Source organism: Euprymna scolopes, chromosome 26, assembly GCF_053919585.1.
Source record: "Euprymna scolopes isolate OS-2025 chromosome 26, ASM5391958v1, whole genome shotgun sequence".
In the NCBI taxonomy this organism is placed as follows: Eukaryota; Metazoa; Mollusca; class Cephalopoda; order Sepiida; family Sepiolidae; genus Euprymna; species Euprymna scolopes.
In genome coordinates, this window is record NC_136507.1 from 972077 (window position 1) to 990457 (window position 18381).

The 18381-nt window shown below is 39.9% G+C and overlaps 1 protein-coding gene across 1 annotated transcript in view; it reads right to left on the bottom strand.

Annotated features, from left to right (window-relative positions):
* LOC145247883 (TATA-binding protein-associated factor 172-like) overlaps positions 1–18381 on the bottom strand; it is a 303920-nt gene that overhangs the window by 39852 nt on the left and 245687 nt on the right. The window contains exons 25-27 of the mRNA XM_080109494.1: positions 17121–17264; positions 14836–14984; positions 14401–14532 (exon numbers count right to left, since the gene is read on the bottom strand). Of these exons, the coding sequence (XP_079965620.1) occupies positions 14401–14532; positions 14836–14984; positions 17121–17264 (425 nt within the window). The remainder of the gene's footprint in view (positions 1–14400; positions 14533–14835; positions 14985–17120; positions 17265–18381) is intronic.

Genomic DNA, 18381 nt, shown 5'->3' on the forward strand with positions numbered 1-18381 from the left:
TTGGCAAAGTTATGACTGTTTTGAAAAAGGACTTTTTCGTTTTTCCTGGGACATATGTTCCCGTGTTGATATAATTAATGGCCCGGAGAGGAGCCATTGCGACAATGTTGTTTTGAGAAAGATATTTTGGAAAAAGATTCATCGGCCAGAAGCTGCAATAAGCCGACGTGTGTTGACAGGTAAGGGCCACATGTCGGCCACTGAATAATGTTGTTTGGGGAAACTGTATTTCCCTGCGGAAATCAGATAAGGAAATATTAATTAGTATTAATATAGACCCCGCCTGTTCGCCCACACGATCCGAGGATCTAAGGTGGAGAAGTAGAGAAACGCCAGGGTGACGTCACTGGGAATAGTGAGAGGATTAATTCCAAGGTGGTTGGAGAACCAGGACCAGCCCCTAGCATATGTCACCGGTGATAGTAAGAGGATCGACTCCACGGTAGTTGGAGGTGAGGGGACCGCCCCTAGGTTTATGACGTAAATAACCATTAAGAGGGAATTCCCCTCCATACCGAGAGTTTTGGTTACCTAAGCAGATCTATACGATAAGAGCCCTGAGTAATGTAATTTGGCAAGAAAATGACATCTGAAAGGAATTGCCAGGCAGGGTTTTCTTATTTAAACAACCCGTTTTTCGGATCTGCGCGCACTTTCGAACTGGTCAGCCAGCCTCCCGGTCATTCCTGAAGATAAGCTGCCCTGAGATCGGAACCCAGCCAAGTTGCCATATTACCAGTTACACACTCACTCCCTTCGTTTGACTGTGCAGTTATTTGAACATTGAAAAACAGGATAAAGATTTCTTCTATTATCTACATATATAAAACAGTGTTCTGTTTTATTTTACCTTTGTGCCAGCATCTCCGGTCGTCCATGTGTTTAACCTTTTCCTTGCAGGGGTGAAACGTCGCTGCCTTATCACTTAAAGAAACACAGCGTGGGGTGGGGCAGTGTATGGTCACTTCACTGGAGGAACTCGAGCTGTCTGGTGCCCGCGTTGCGGACGGCGAAGGCAGCCCGGTGGACAATTGTCGACGAGTCAACGCCAAAGACCACTCGACCAGAGGAGAACAACAACAACTTCCACGCGGAGGTGGGGTGGTACATATTGGTGCCGTTGTGAACCAGGATTCGACCCTTGAGGGAATCCGACACGAGACAGTCAGAGAATTCGACCCTTGAGATAATCAACACTTGAGACATTCAACAATTGAGACATTCGGCCCGTGAAAAGATCCAGCACATGAGGAGCATCATCCACAAGAGGACAGCGACAGGTAGGACACCTTTTGGTTTCCCCTTTGATTCTTTTTTTTTATTATTTTCGTTTCATTTGGGACAGAGCTCGTCGTGTCTTGTCGCTTGTTTGTTTTTTTAAGCTATTGAGAAAATCGTGTTGTTTCTTTTTGATTTGTTGTTAGGAAAATTTTGTTTTTTTTTATTTTTATTATTATTATTATTATTGCAAATTGAAGGTCTTATTGCTTGTTGTTTTGGATATTGTTGGTAAGGGAATCTTATAGGAACAATGAGTAGGGAAGGATCAATAGAGGCAGATGTGCCTGGGGTGGAGGAAATAACCAGGGAGTTTAAGACGATACTAACGAATGTGAGAATGTCCTCGTTTGGGGGGGACCCATTGAAGTTAAACGATTGGCTAAAGGCCATTAGGAAAAAAAAGTTAGTATATAATCTGTCGGAAAGAGAGTTGGTTCTGCTGGCCTTTGAGACAGCAGAGGGGTTAGTGTCCGATTTCATAGACAAGGAGCTGAGTGAGGATCCAGGGATAACCTGGGCTCAGCTTCAAGACAAACTGAAGATGGAGTATGCGGGGGAGCCGTCCGCAATTCAGGCCATGAGGAGCCTGGGGCAGGTTAGGCAAAGAGAGGGAGAATCCTTTGCCGAACTGGACAAAAGAATAAAGGGATTGACATTGTTGGCCTTCCCTGAAGATGAAATCTGGGCGAAGCCTGTGCTTCAAACCCGGATGGCTGACTGTTTCATAGATGCCCTCTTAGATGAGGACATCAAGAGAGAGGTCTTAAAGGATAGACCTGACGATGTGGCCAGATGTGTACAGATGGCCAGACAGAGTGTGAGTGTGATAGAGAGAGTACGTGATGGGGGTTCGGGGGCAAGGAAAACACCAAAAGATAGGCAGAGAGTTTACAAACCTCCAGTAGGGAGGGGGGTAGGATATAGGCGGCAGGAAAATTGGGAGGAAGAGGCTGACCCAAGGCGCCAGAATTGGTCAAGATGGCGTGGGTTCCATGATCCACCCCAGAGACGCTCCGGACTGATATGTTGGCAGTGTCGGGAAGAGGGTCATCGCTCCATGGAGTGTCCATCGAGGGACAATGGAGGAGGAAGATTAGTAAATAGACCCCCTGAGAGAAGGAGAGAGCCTTCCTCAATTAAGCCCCTCTCTAAACAGAGAAACCAGGGAAACGGGAAGGGGCTGCCCCCTCAGAACTAAAAGGGAGGGTAGCCCAGTGTAATATAATCAGAAAGTGTTGGTCTTGTGGTCAGACTGACCACGTAGCCAGAGTTTGCAGAGAAAAGAGATGTTGGCTGTGTCGAGGAGTGGGTCACCTGAAAAAGACTTGCCGTGAAAAGGAAAATTGGGAGAAACTCTTATTGCCAGCTCCTATGTCACGTGTATGGAAATATAGGAAAAGGAAGAATAGAGCAACGGTCTATTCGACACTGACAGAGCTGAGCGAATTAAGTTGTGAAGCCTATGTTCAAGGTCTTAGGGTAAAGGCCTTGATCGATACGGGCGCTTCAGTCTCGCTAGTGAATAGTGAGGTGATAAGGAGGTTGAGAGTTAAACGAACTCTGTTACAACCCGATCTGGATGTTAGCCAGGCCGATGGCAGCCAGATGAGGCTAGATGAGAGGATAGTATGTCCCATAAAGGTAAGGGGTGTGGAAGTTGATCACACCCTGTATGTGGCTCCAGATGTGTGTGAAGAACTAATCCTAGGAGAGGATTGGTTGAAAGCCCGAAGGGCTCGGCTGGAGTTTGAACCAGCGAAGCTAATCTTGGATAAGGTGGAAGTTCCTTTGGGAGGACAGGAAAATGGTACTCTGGTGGTAGTAGCGAACAGAGATACAAAGATACCCCCGAGGGTGGTGGTATCCTGTGAAGGTCAGATAAGGGGTATGGGGTTGGATGGTGAGACCCATCAAATAATACCCGTAGATAAATACCGTGATAATGAAGAAGGAATAATGCTGTGTGAATCGGTGGTGCAGGGGGAGGAGATAATCCCTGTGCTGGTAGCTAATACGTCCGGTAAAACCGTAAAGATACTGAAGGGTGAGGAGATGGGGTACGCCTTACCACTACGTAACGTTAGTCAAATACGGTGGGACAGGAAGGAAAGAAAAGAATTGACAGAACTTAGGGAAGAGGAGATACTAGCACCTGAGAGATATCAAAATAGAGTGAGAGATCTGTTAAAAAGAAATCTGGATGTGGTGGCTAATGATGATAGAGAATTGGGACAGACTCAGACTGTCTCAATGAAAATTGATGCAGGAAATAATCAGCTCATAAGGTTAAAACCTTATAGGACTCCCATTCATAAGAGAGAAGTGGTGGAAGAAGCCGTAAAGGATATGTTAGAGGCAGGTATAATTGAGAGGTCCAAATGGCCTTGGAGTTTCCCGATAGTGTTAGTGGAAAAGAAGGACGGGGGACATAGGTTCTGCGTAGATTTTAGGAAATTAAACGCTATCACTAAACCTGTGGCCGTTCCCCTGCCTTTAATTGCCGATATATTGGCATTGTTGGGCAAGTCAGTCTGTTTCTCAACATTGGATTTGAGATCCGGTTACTGGCAAGTGGCCTTAGACGAAGTAGACAGGGAGAAGGCAGCCTGTACCTGTCACTTAGGGCTGTTCAATTTTAGGGTGATGCCCTTTGGCTTATCTAATGCTCCCGGGATATTCACCCAATTGATGTCTATTGTTTTAGAAGGATTAGAGGGCTTTGCTATGGCCTATCTGGATGATGTGTTGGTGTTCTCCAAAACACCTGACGAGCACATTAAGCATTTAGAGAAGGTGATGGAGAGGTTGAGAGAACACAACCTGAAAGTAAAATTGCCAAAGTGTCAATTTATGAAAGACGAGACTAAGTATTTGGGATTTATAATCGATAAGGAAGGGATAAAACCTGATTTGGATAAAGTAGAAATAATCAGGGCAATGCCTGCGCCCAAGAGTGTTAGAAAAGTGAGGGGATTTATAGGTGCCATTGGGTACTATAGAAGGTTTATCCCTGCCTTCTCGCGTTTGGCCGGACCACTGATAGCTCTCACCAAGAAATACGCTAGATTCAGGTGGACGGAGGATTGTCAGCGAGCCTTTGATTGTCTCAGGGAACAGTTAACAGCGATTCCACTTTTGACTTACCCAGATTTGAGCAGACCTATGGTCTTATACACTGATGCCAGTGATAGATGCATATGTGCAGTATTAACACAACCTTGTCCAGACAGGGACGGGCCGGTGCCAAATATACCAGAGGAGGTCCCTGTGTATTTCTTGTCACATCGGCTCTCGGAGACACAGCAGAGATGGCCGGTGATAGAAAAAGAAGCGTATGCAATTATGTATGCAGTACAAAAATTAGACTACTACCTTAGTGGAGTCGTGTTCACGATCAAAACTGATCATAAACCCTTGAAATATCTGCTGGAGGCAGAATGGACGAATAAGAAGATTCAGCAATGGGCACTGAAGTTGAGTGGCTATAACTGTAAAATTGAGTACTTAGCGGGTAAGGATAATACTTGTGCTGACTTATTATCCCGAATACCTAAACAGTTAGAAGCAGAATCGATACATTTAGAGCCTGGAGTAGATGATAGGGCTTACCAGGTGAATGTCTAAAATGCGCATACCTTGAAGGGTAGACCTGAGTTAGAGGAAGATGAAACGGGTGGTTCAGTGATTGTCAGTGACCCACACTGGAAGGAAGTAATCGAGAATAGTCAGAGGGATGAAGAGATACTAGCGTTGAGGAAAGAAGCGGAGGCTGGAAAAGCAAGGAAGTTGATAGTGCATGACGATGTGTTGTATTACCTATCTGGGGCTGAGGAAGAGCCCAGACTGAGAATGGTTGTCCCGAGAGCGCTTAGAAGGGAAATCCTCGTACAGTGTCATGAAAGGATGGGACACATGGGAATTGATAAGACCCATGAATTAATCGGCCGAAAGTACTACTGGCCAAAATTGTATGTAGAAGTCACAGAGTATGTGAATGGTTGTCAGGTATGTCAAGTCTAGGGTAGGAGGCAGCGATTGGCCCCCTTGAGGGAGACTGACATACCGAATTTTCCGTTTGAAAAAGTCAGTATGGACATATCAGGTCCATATGGAGAAACCCCCCAGGGGAAATCAATATATAGTGAGTTTTGTAGATTGGCTAACTAATTGGCCAGAAGCATATGCCATCCCTGATAAAAAGGCACAGACCGTGTCAGATGTGATCTTAACTGAAATCTTCCCTCGCTATGGGTCACCTGTGTAATTGGTCACGGACAATGGACCCGAGAATGTAAATAGAATAATGTGGGAGGCATTGGAGAGTTTGAGGGTGGAGCATGTGACGACATCTCCATATCACCTGCAGAGTAACGCTAAGGTGGAGAGATTCCATAAAACCTTAGCCGATGTATTGTCCAAATTGGTGAAGGACAATGGGGAGAATTGGGACTTATATTTAACTCAGGCGCTAGCTGCAGTGAAATTTTGTGAGAATGAGACTTCAAAATTCTCACCGTACTATATGATATTTGGGCGAGATGTAGTGCTGCCAGTGGACAATTTGCTAAAGCCACGACGAAAGTACATGGGTGAGGATCACCATAAATTGATAATTGAGAAGCAGCATAGAATATTCGCGCAAGCGAGGCGAAGAATCGCCCGTGCTCAGAAAAGGCGTAATGCCAGAATTAATAAAGGAAGAGAGGAAGTAAAGCTGGGAATTGGAGACCCAGTGTATTATAAGGTTAATCTGCGACAGGGCAAATTGAGTGCCAGATGGGAGCCTTATTATAGAATCGTAGATCAGACCGGACCGGTCACGTTTGTGATATGGGACCAAGTTTCAGGGAAGGTGAAACGAGCCCATGCAAATGAGTTAAAGTTGGCTAGAATAGATACTTGGGAAGGACCAGAGTTAAAGCCAACACGACGAATAAAGGAGAAGGGTTACTTTAGCAGATTCTGAGGAGGAAGAATCAGGCGAGGAAAGTGATTATAACCTGATAGAAGACCCACGAGTCTTCGAAGTAACGGAACAAGGAGGTAAAGTGATAAAGCCTGGAGATCGAGAAGTCGATGAACAGCCGCCGATGTCAAATACTGGAGATAGAACCAGTGGAAGTGATTGGGAGTCAGAGGATGAGAAACCTCTTGCCCAACTTCGTGAGAGGTGGCAGAAAGAAAAAGGGATCCCTGAAACAGGGGAGATACCCATTAAATATCGGTTGAGGGGAGCTAAGAATGCTGAGCCCCAAGATTAGATTGAGTGAATGAGGTATTGCAAAGTAGACGTGTCTTGGATTGGTTGGGGTTGGCGATGCTCGGATAGGCTGGTGGGTGGAGAAGGGCCCCTCCATTCGTTTTGCTTCGGGTGTGGTGGATCTCATCTGGTCCTTGACCATGTCTCAAAATAAATTACCTGTGTTATAGAGAATTTTAGCCGGCTAGGGAAAGACAAATACTTAATAAAAAAGGTGTACACAAATGGAGAATGAATTGTTCTTGCATCTCGTTGCAGGAATGGACCAAAGAATTTTGCTGATGATTGTGATTGCGATTTGCTCGGCAAATGCGTGGAGGAATGAACGAAATACTATCTTTAAGAAAGTTAGTGAAGTCATAATTACCAGGTCGAAGTGGTTAATTACCTTAGTAGTGGACCTTAAACCTTACAGAATGCTGTTGGACGGGTTAAAAGATGAGATCATTGCATTGGATAAGGCCAGAGCACGAGTAGCCAGTAACTATGTACAGGAGGAAGGGTACATGAAGCTATTATCTTCCTTAGAGCAAGAAGCTAGGGTTATGGAATATCAATGGAAGGAGATGAATTTGTATCTAAAAGGCATTGGGCTGTTGCAAGCTAGATCAAAGAGGGCAGTGATTCCTATAGTGGGAAAAGCGTTAAGTGTGTTGTTTGGCACAGTATCCGAGGATGATGTGAAAACTATCAGGCGAAAGTTGCTTGATGTGGAAAGGAATCAGAAAACTTTAGCTCAGGTGGCTAGAGAGAGCGTATCGATATTAAATGTCACAAGAATGGAATTAGCCAAAAACCGAGTAAATATAAATTAGCTAACGAGAAATCTACGAGAATTACAAGTAGAAGTATCTAATATTACTGAGTCAATGAAATCTGAATTGCAAGAGGTAAGCAGTTTTATGCAGCAGTATTTCCAATTGTTGTCAATTACAGTTAGGGTGCGACAAACTAGCCAGTCATTGATGAGCATGTTAGAGCCCAGTTAGATTCACTATCCTTGGGACATCTATCACCTAGTATAGTGACCCCAAGCTATCTGGAGGCAATATTGATAAAAATACAGACCGAACTATCTCATCATTTACGTTTACCTGTAGATCCTACAGAGGAGTTATGGAAATACTATAATGCATTGGGTTGTGTGACCCTGATAGAAAACGAGAAGCTAATAGTAGTAATGTCAGTTCCATTATTGGATAGAGATAGTACGTTCGAAATATATCAGATAATAAATCTTCCCATTCCCTATCCTAAAGCAGACCAGAAGCTGGGGGCTGTGGCAAGATATAGGTTGGAAACTGAGTACATAGCTTTGAACTTGGCAAGGACTAAGTTCATGATGTTACCTGAGAGAGAAGCAAGCCAATGCAGGGCTGATGCATTGAAGACTTGTACTTCTACCAGCCCCATATATGTGGCTGGTAATTATGAATTATGTGTGTTAGAACTGTTTAAGGGAGATAAGGAGGGCATTAGGAGGACTTGTCAAGTGGAAATCTTGGCTGATGTAGTATTACCACAAGCGATTAGTGTATCAGATGGAGTCTGGGTGGTAGCAACCCAGGGAGAAATAGAATTATCGATGGTTTAGGTTCGCTCAATCACCAGGATCACGTCCTAAGACATTACGGGTAGCAACCCACGGCTAACTGGTTGCCCCATTGAGGGATTTTTACCCTCTGCAGGGGGGCAGTCGGTTTGTTCTCATGCCCTACTGACAGGGCAAAAATAAATAAATAGATAATTTAATAGAATATATTTGTTTTCTTTTTCTTTCTTTTTTGTTGTTTCTTTTCCTTTTTAAAATCTGTTTCTGTTTAACCCATAGTTGGGACCCTAACAGGTACTACCACTCCGGGTCAGGGTGGACCTGGGAGCAATGGCAATTAAGAGGTGGCTCCACACTCCCCAAGCCCGTAAGCCGGACCTCACCATCGGATGTAGTTTAAGGTCATATCCAGGACCGGGAGTAAGGTAGGAAAAAAAAAAATAAAAAGGGGAGGGAGATAGGCTGTTGTTTTTGTTTTTGGTTTTGCAGAACATAATTAAGTTTTACAAAAAAGATCAGAAAACAAAAAAACGTCAATGTAGGTGCATTTCGTCTCAGGAAGCCACAGGGCAGCCTGATCTGGTAGCACCAGACATCTCTTCTGGTTAATTTCCAAATTTCATAAAACGATTCTTAACAGAAATGCGGTACGAGCATTTACAAATCCAGGGGAGGGAGGTTGTTACAAAATTTTACAGAAAACGCTGTTTTATAATGTTCACATTTTTATCACTTTATTTGCTTAAAACTCTTAAAATATATAATGTACATTATTATTCAATTGAAAATATATTCATTTCCGAACAAAATGGTGGTATTTTAAAGACTTAAAGTGCTTTGGTTTTTAAAATATGACGATTTTAGCAGAAACGATGGAGAGTAGATAATACAGTGGATGTGCTATTGACAGCTCCAGTAACTCTCGCTTCTCCTATTTTGTCATTCAGTCCTCATTCAATGAGTGATTTTTCTGACAAAGGGTGAAGAAAAAGCTGCTTAAAGGTCGGTAGTACTTGGTGACCAGTAGTCTGAGATGTCGGAAATTTTTCTGTCTCTGTCTGTCCTTGTGGCCATGTCACTAGTAAGGGTGCTGGAGGTAAACGTTTTGTCTGGGCTGACGTTATCCGCCTGATAGTCAGGTAGTCAGGGACCCGAACCTTGGATTAACCACTAAGGAGGCTGTCCTATCAGCAGGCGCAAAGTACTGGGACTGCTGTATTGCCATTTGGTGAGTGGATCTGGACCATGCAGTAGTCTCTGGTGGGGCCTCTCGATGCCATACTAGTGGGTAATTGTTACGGCTTTACCTTTTCGTGTGCTACAAAAAAAAAAAAAAAAAATTTCCTGTCTTTTTCTCTCTTACTTTCCCTCTCTGTACTGCCGACCTATTCCACAAATCCCAAAACCTCAACATGAAATATCTCCAGAATAAAAACTCGATTAAACCTAGAGCCTCATCTTCCAACGTAGACCCCTACTACCAGGTCTCCTTCTCCAACATCAGGGGTCTACGTTCCAACCTTCCAATTACAGGAGATGAAACCGGACATATTATTTCTAAGTGAAACTGGAATAGGGCCGACCACTTCCCTAGATGAGTTCATAATTAACGGATACTCTAATTTAACAGCTAAATCTGACACCCAAGATCGCCATGGGCATGGAATATGTGCCTACATTAAGGATGGCTTCCCGTGTGGCAGGGATATCTCTAGAGAAGATCCTAATTTACCCTATATGTGCTTCAGGATGCACTTGCTAAAACCACTGCATTTATATTTGCCCTCTATCGGCCCCACAACAGCGGAGTTACTATCTTTGAGAGCATATCTGAGAAATAGACCACATACTGTCTTCACATCCTTCGGCTAACATCCACATCTGTGGTGACTTCAACGTCCATAACGTGGAATGGCTGACCCATTCAAATAAGACAGATGATGAGGGGAGGTTTTGTCATGATTTTGCCATTGCTTATGACCTCACTCAGATTGTTCGCGAACCCACCTGTGTGCCCGATACACCCGGTCAATATGCAAGCCTCTTAGACCTTTTTCTCTCAACTTCCCCTGAGCTATGTTCATGTTCCGTTCATTCTCCTCTAGGATCCTCCGACCACTTCATCGTATCAGTTAAGATAAAAACGAAATGTAAGAAGCCCCCAGACGTACCCCACCACCGTACTGTATACCGATACTCTATGGCTGACTGGGATAGCTTCCGTACATTCATATCTGATTTACCTCTGCACTCCATGTTTAAAAAGGAAGTGTCCTCTATAGTATCAGATCTGACCGGATGGTTAATTGTAGGCATAGACCAATTCATACCATCTAAAAAATTCCAACAAAAACCTAACAGCCAGCCATGGTTCTCCCCAGAATGTGCTGCTGCTATCACGCACAGAAATCACTTTTTCCATAGCTACCAACATAATAGATGCACTGAGACTAAAGCTGCTTTCAGGACTGCCAGCAACCACTGTAAAAGAGTAATAAAAAATGCAAGAGAGCTATATGCCCAGTCTGTTAAATCCAAGGTAGCTGATCAGCGGCTTGGTTCCCACCAGTTTTGGCAAATAACAAATAGGATCCTGAACAGAAGTGTGCGTTCTATCCCAACCATTATCAATGGACCAGAGGTCATCTCGTCAGCGTCAGACAAGGCCAAACTATTTGCCAAGAACTTTGCAGCTAATTCTACCCTATGTGACGAAGGCCATCAACTCCCCATATTTCCTCCTATAACACAGAACAAGCTAGGTAACATACAAATATCCGTGCATGAGGTCGCCAAGCTAATCAAGAACCTAGATTCCAGTAAAGCAACTGGCCCTGATGGCATCCCAATTATAGTGTTAAAAAAGCTTCAACCAGAACTTGCTCCCATACTTACGAAACTATTTCAGCGCTGCCTTAAGGAGAAGTGCTTTCCAACTCCCTGGAAGACCTCATCAGTTTGCCCTGTATTTAAGAATTCAGGTGATAAGTCATCTCCCTCTCAGTACAGATCAATAAGTCTCCTGTGTGTTATGAGTAAGTTGCTGGAATCCATATTAAATAGAGAAATAGTCAACCACCTCAACAGGAATAAAGTGACACACAATATGGTTTCCGCTCTGCAAGATCTACCGCAGATGTGCTGATGGTTATATCCCACAGGATTAGTGAATCTCTTGAAAAAGACTTCCTTTCTAGGGCAATTGCTCTTGACATATCAAAGGCCTTCGACAAGGTATGGCATAAGGGTCTACTTCACAAGATTTCCAGCTACGGTATAACTGGAAATGTTTTCTCAATCATTAAATCATTTCTCTCCGATAGGCTCATAAGAGTAGTGGTAGATAGACAAAAATCGGAGGCCTGCAATATAAATGCTGGAGTCCCTCAGGAATCAATCCTGGGCCCAACTCTCTTCCTGATCTACATCAATGACCTCCCTAAACACATACTTAAATCATTCGTTGACATCTATGCTGATGACACGACCATCTACGGCAACACATCAAAGGCTGTAAATGACAAAGTTCTCTCTGATTCTCTCTCCTCTGATCTCGAGCGCGTGGTTCAGTGGGGGAAGATGTGGCTGGTTACCTTTAATGCATCCAAAACCAAACTCCTATCCTTACATTATCAACGCTCTGATCCCCAGCTGGCATCAATTGTGATGGATGGCTCTCGTCTGGGTGAGGCCCCATGTTTTGACAAGCTTCTGGGTTTGACCTTTACTCCTGATCTGAAATGGAACACGTACATCAAGTCTGTTGCCAAGGTCGCTGGAAAGATGGTGGGATCCTTCTACTGCTCCAGAAGATATCTCACTACTGATGCAATTCTCTATCTATATAAAACCCAAGTACGTCCAAGGATGGAATACTGTTGCCATATCTGGGCAGGAGTGGCCAAAAACAGCCTATCATGCCTTGACAGAGTACAAAATAGACTTCGTGGCTTAGTGCGGGATGCCCTTTTCTCTTCCCTGCAACCTCTCTTCCACAGAAGAGACGTTGCGAGCCTATCCTTGTTTTATCGTTATTTTCATGGCAGGTGCTCGTCTGAACTCCAATTTCTGGTCCCCCTCCCCAATCTTTCACGAAAAACACCCGTCTAGCTGAATCCACTGTGAAAAATTTCCCCCACTCTATATCTGTGCCTAAATCAAAACGCGGATTCCATGAACAAAGCTTCTTTCTTAGAACTGCACGCCTGTGGAACTCTGTTCCGTCTGCCTGCTTCCCTCCGGACTACAACTTGGATGTCTTCAAGTCCAATGACAAATTCCTAATGAACCGCCCCCTTAATTAAACACTTCATCAAATCTCCACACTAACGTAATGTACATGCAATAACCCTTATCCCTGAGTGCCTTCCGGGCCTTGATAAGTGGTGATCACTGTGTAAAAAAAAAAAAAAAAAAAAAAAAAAACTTTGAAATCTGTGATGACCACACAGTTCTAGTAGCCGGTCTGTGATTGGTTTAAATTTGAATGTGTCAGGTGATTTGACTTGGTGCCTTTTTTTGTATTCATGCGTTTATTTTCAGTCTAAGAAAGAACACGGAACGGTATAGACTCAAACCAGCGGTTCTCTCTCTAGGGAGCCAAGACAATTCCTTCATGGACACCAAACAGTCGGTGAACGAAGGACTCATCTCTACAAGCAGAGACATCTTATTTTGCTGAACCTATTCAAATCAAGAAGGACACTCTACTACTGTTTGGCATGTTATTATCCAATTATTAGATCTTATCTTATTTCTTCTTGAGTCCCAAGGGGCTCACATTATGCCTGATTATAGGCGCCATCATTCCCGCCGTGTTCGCCATGATCATCATGGATACTTCCAAAGGAACAACGAACTAACATTCCAACAATAGGAATTCATACTAAAGGCGCCATGCCTATGGTAGCAAATCAAGCATTTTGCAAAAGGACTTACCAGAAGTAAAAAACTTTCATTGTGAATAAATTTTGAGTTTAAAGGTATGGCTTTTGTTTGTGGAATTCATTTGCTTCTGCAGGGAGGAATTTGAGTGTGTAGGAAAGAAATTTCTTACACTTCTCATTTTGTTGCAAAATGACGAAAAAAAAATGATTCTCTTTGGTGCAAACGTTTAGATTCTCATTTTTGCAAAATGGCTAGTTTAAATATATTCTCAGTTTTTTTGCAAAGCGTAATAAAATCTCATTTTTTTGCTAATGTAATGATTAGTTATAATTTGTGTAAATTCTTGATTTAAGACAGGTAGAATTTTTTTCATAATTTGAGCAGATTAAAAGATAAACATTTTCTTTTTTCTGTTTCGTTAAATCAGAAAGGTAATTTTATTTCATTAATGTTAACTTCTGTTACTAAAAACTAATAAGAATAGAAATATTAAGTTTCGATTGATGATATGTTTGCACTCTTAAAAAAGTAAGAAAAAAAATTTGGAATTCTTCTTACATTTGAAATTGTGTTAGATAATAATTTGACCTTGAAATTGGGGTCGTAAGTTACTAGCATATTATAATTGCATTTTTTCGAATCAAGATCCCATGTGGATCATTTATACGTGACTAAAGTAAAAAAACAAAAAAACTTCGGTTCAAATTCTGTAGACGTAAAAATAAAAAAAAAATAGGAGTAAAGAAACCGTTAATGATTTTTTTTTTCTTTAGCAATTTAAATGTTAATTGTAAAAGTCACACTTTGAATGTGTTTATTGCATGCATTGGATATTAATTTGATTTAAATCATTGATTAATCGCTGGCGGCCATTTCGTTAGCGTGTTTAAATTGAGATTGCTAATGTTGATTGTAATTGTGATGCCATGTTAATATATCAATTATTTTGTGCTGCTGTTGTCAGTTTTCAAATGATAATGTGAGTTGAAATTTTATTTTTATTAAAAAAAAAATTGGGGCCACTGTTTTGCAAAAGGACTTACCAGAACCAAAGAACTTTCATTGCTGTTACATTGTGCATAAATTTTGAGTTTAAAGGTATGGCTTTTGTTTGTGGAATTCATTTGCTTCTGCAGGGAGGAATTTGAGTGTGTGAGAAAGAAATTTCTTACAATCCAAAGCGTTTTATCGGCCATATGTATTGCTATTTATAGTCATATTAAAAAGTTAAATTTGTATCAAAAGTACCAAAATATTAATGTTTATCTATGAATGTAAAAATATTTGTTTTACAGTAACAAGTTTTGTTTCAAGTATTTTAAACAAAGAACCTTGTGAAGTGATAGCAAGCTGTTGAGAGCATAATGAATTTCAAAAATGTTATATTTATAAAATGGTAAAGAAAATTCATTATACTTACTTCAGGAGATCATTTTCAACAATATTTAACATGCTCTTTAACTGACAAAACAGCAATACTCGGTGTTGATTGACAACAGGTGTGTCTTTCGGATCAATGGGTACTCCGATGCCACAATCATGAAGGAGTTGTCTGAAGTGGAGAAAGCAATGCTAGAAGCTGATGTTTATTAAAATATTCAACTTGAAATGAGGAATTGAGAGGGAGGGGATAAAGTCAAAAATATTACCTTATAAAATTAAAAATCTCAGGATAAATTAAATATAAATTAACCAAATATTCATTTGGTAAAAACAAAATCCAGAAAGTGAATGTATTATTTTCATTTGATTTCTAATTTTTTTAAAAATTCACATTTTAGAAATCAAGAAAAAAAAAAAAAAAAAAAATTGTTAAACTAATAGATTTCAAAAAAAACAAATAGTGAAAACTTACTTGAGTGCTGTTAATTTTGGAGCATGTTGAATGTCTTGTAAAGAAGACTGTTGCACTGAAAGTTGCTCAACTATTTCACCATATTTGGGATGTTGAGCAGACAAAACTAATGCAGGGTGATTACACACTTTCCGCAAATACTGTAGAGCCTGACAAATAAGAATTTGGACAAGTGTCTATGAAAGTTATCATTTTAGATTTTAAAATAAAAGTTACATTACACTGAATTATGCATGAAAATAAAAATATAAATCAAAGTTAAAATAAAAAATAAAACATATTGAAAGTTGTAAATTAAAGGAAAAAAAACTATCCAAATGATATATTCTTCTTGGTTTGTTAATCTAAAATTAGAAAAAGAAAAAATATTTGTTCAAACTCCTTGCCAACTCCTAACTTCAATTGTAATTTTCACTGTCCGTTCTCTCTTGACTATCAAAAAAGACTGCTCTGTGCTTTCGCATTCATCCTTTTCATAGCCGTCATTGTCCTCATATGTAAATTAATGCCATAAATATATAAGCTGTCTATAGGCAAAAGTTTTTTTTCTCTTTCCTTCCTTGATTCTGTCACTTGATAAGCGAAGGCGTCGTCGTTTGTGTAAGTCATGTTCTACATTACCTTCACCCTCTCCTCCCTCGATATCATCATCATAAATAGTGCACCTGTGTGCAGGTCTGTTTGGGCACTCCAATGGAGAAAGGGAGCAGCAATTTACACCAGAGGAGAATTACACCCAAGACTGTTATTGGGTGGCCTATCATCATCATCGTCAGGCAGACTATCACTGTCCTCATCAGTGGTTTAAGATATCAAGCTTTAAAATGATACCAATTTTGTCACAGTCTGACATGTCTGTTGAAAGATTTTGGCACACACAGAAACACACAGACATTTTGCCTTTTATATTATACATACATATATATATATATATATGCACACACACTAGCAGGGAGACCCAATGTTGCCCCAAATTCAATGAAGATTAACAAATGTTTCATCCTCCCATATTTTATTGTCATTAAAATTGGTGAAATCGCCCATTTTTGCAATCAAAGTGATTTATTGCCTGCTCTAGTTTGAGACTCATTGCAGTGCAGCAGGAGAATACTTCACATGCCTCCCTGCAGTGACAGTCTACAATACATTGTAGTTTACATTGCACTGTAGAGAACCTACTGTTGATTTTATAAAATTATTTTTATATAATGGCTTGAATTAAAGTTGAAAATGCACAAGTCAAGTATCATGGTTCCATTGTGTTCTAAACAGAAATATTTATTTTGAACACACCCCTGTCATATCAAAGAATTGACTTGATTTTATATGCTGAACGTTTCTGCTTGTGTGGTAATAAAACATCTCAAATGTACTTGTGATGTTAAGCTGTACAAGGCGTTAACCGGTTCCATTTTTCATCAGATTTTTTCAATTATTGACTATCGATCTTATCAAAGACATTCCGATACAAAACCTATCTAAGAACACTGACAGGCATATAAAGTACATTTGTGTGAAATGTAAAAAAAAAAAAAAAAAAAAATCAGCCTGGATGTTTAGAAGTTCGTAGAAAACAAACTCACAGACACACACGCAAAGTACTTTTTATATAATAGTAAAGCTATATAAGACACTGAATCTTTTTGCATTCCATGCATTTTATAAATAGCTTTTATGTTTAATATATATATATATATATATTATATATATATATATATATATATATTCCTCACAATTAAGGAATTGTTTTATGAAAGAATTTCTATAGGTAACAAAACTTTACAGCAAGTTCAATAGCTTTGCTATCCAGATATACTTTCTGCACATCTGAGTCCTCATTCATCTCTATTGTCTTATATTTCCTGCACAGAAACTGATTATTTTCTCTCAACATACCAGCAATTTTACTGCATTTCTTGTATACCCAATCTCTACAGGTACCACAACAAATTGAATTGCACCTAATCTCCTTTCCACAAACTGAACAGAGGATATTTCCTCTTTTTGGAGAGCTTTCCAACACTATAACCATTGATCATCACTTCGATCTTGGTAAGATTCACTCTCAGACTTTTACTTTTCATAACATTCTTCAAAATCTTTAACTTAACAAATAGACTGACCATTGTTTCGCAGACAAGTACTAAATTATCAGCATACAGCATCTTTTCCAGACAACCTGTATAAAACTCCCTAGATAACACCTATAAAACACAAATAAAAGCAACAGATCCAGTACAGAACAATGATGTACTACTTTAACATTAACAATCAAATATATTTACTTGGAATATGTGAGTTGCTCCTTGATTTGATTTTTTCTCTGGAGAAGTAGAAGACTTAGTTTCTGAAGATCCACCAAGGAAAAGAACACTTTTCTCAACCTTTTTCTTTGCATGTGATCGTGTAAAATCTTCGTATAATTTAACCTGGAAAAAGTATCAGCAAAAAAAGTAGCACATGTTAATATAAAGAATTTGATTCCGGCATACAAGAAATTTATCAATACAACATATGCACCCTCGAAAAATATAACAAAATGAACACTAAATAAAATGTTTAAATTAATTTTTAAAAGATTTATTATCTAAAATACAGGTCATTAAATGAGCTGCTTAAATTTTGCAAGTAGGTAGTGGTTTCTTAAAATAATCAGTAAATCAAAACAGTAAAAAATTGTTTGAAAAATCTTTCTGCTTACACCTTTATCTTCACACTAGCTGGTTTACATGACGAAAAAGTAATCTATTTCTATTAAAACTTCTACATCTCTCCCTCCCCAAACCTCTCTTTCTTCTCCACAGAGCCTATTCCTCTCGAGCTGGAAACCCACACAACTCTACTTCATGTAATAAATTCTTCAAATACCAAGTCAGACATTAATCATAACACAATTGAACAAATTGTGTTATGATTAATGTTTTTTTTTAATCTTTGTGTTACAGAAATGATTTGGAATCTTGTTTCTGCTTCCTCAAAAACTGAATCTTTAGTTAAAAATCCTTTTTTGTGATGTTGGGAATTTTCATTTCACAGTTTTAGTAAAACCTTGAGTATATTAAAAGATTCAGGATGTCTTTTAGTTTCTTGCTGTAATGATTAAAAAAGTTTTGCCAAGCACTCTACAAATTCTTTTCTAAAATCCAATGTCAACAGTGTTGTGGTAATGGTGATATTGTATCTGACAAATTCATTGCCACTTTTGTAGCCTTAAAGGGCCCAAAACAAACAAGACAATAAGGAGATAGTTTACGAAAGTAAATGTTTAGAGAAAGTACAAAAGTAATATGTTGCTAGAGATTTCTTCTGGATTGGTCATAGTGACTCTCTGTTACCATCATTATTACTCTTCATAGTGTTGGGAAGAGTCCATATAGTGACACAAAAGGGTAGATTAGCATAACATTTATGAATACTGGCATTCTACCTTCTTGTCAAAGCCTTTTAAGGGCTTTTTATGCCATAATTCCACATTGAGTTATATGCCTTTTCAAGATTAAAAAATACTGTTACTAGATATTCTTTTTTAATAGAAACTTCTCTGAT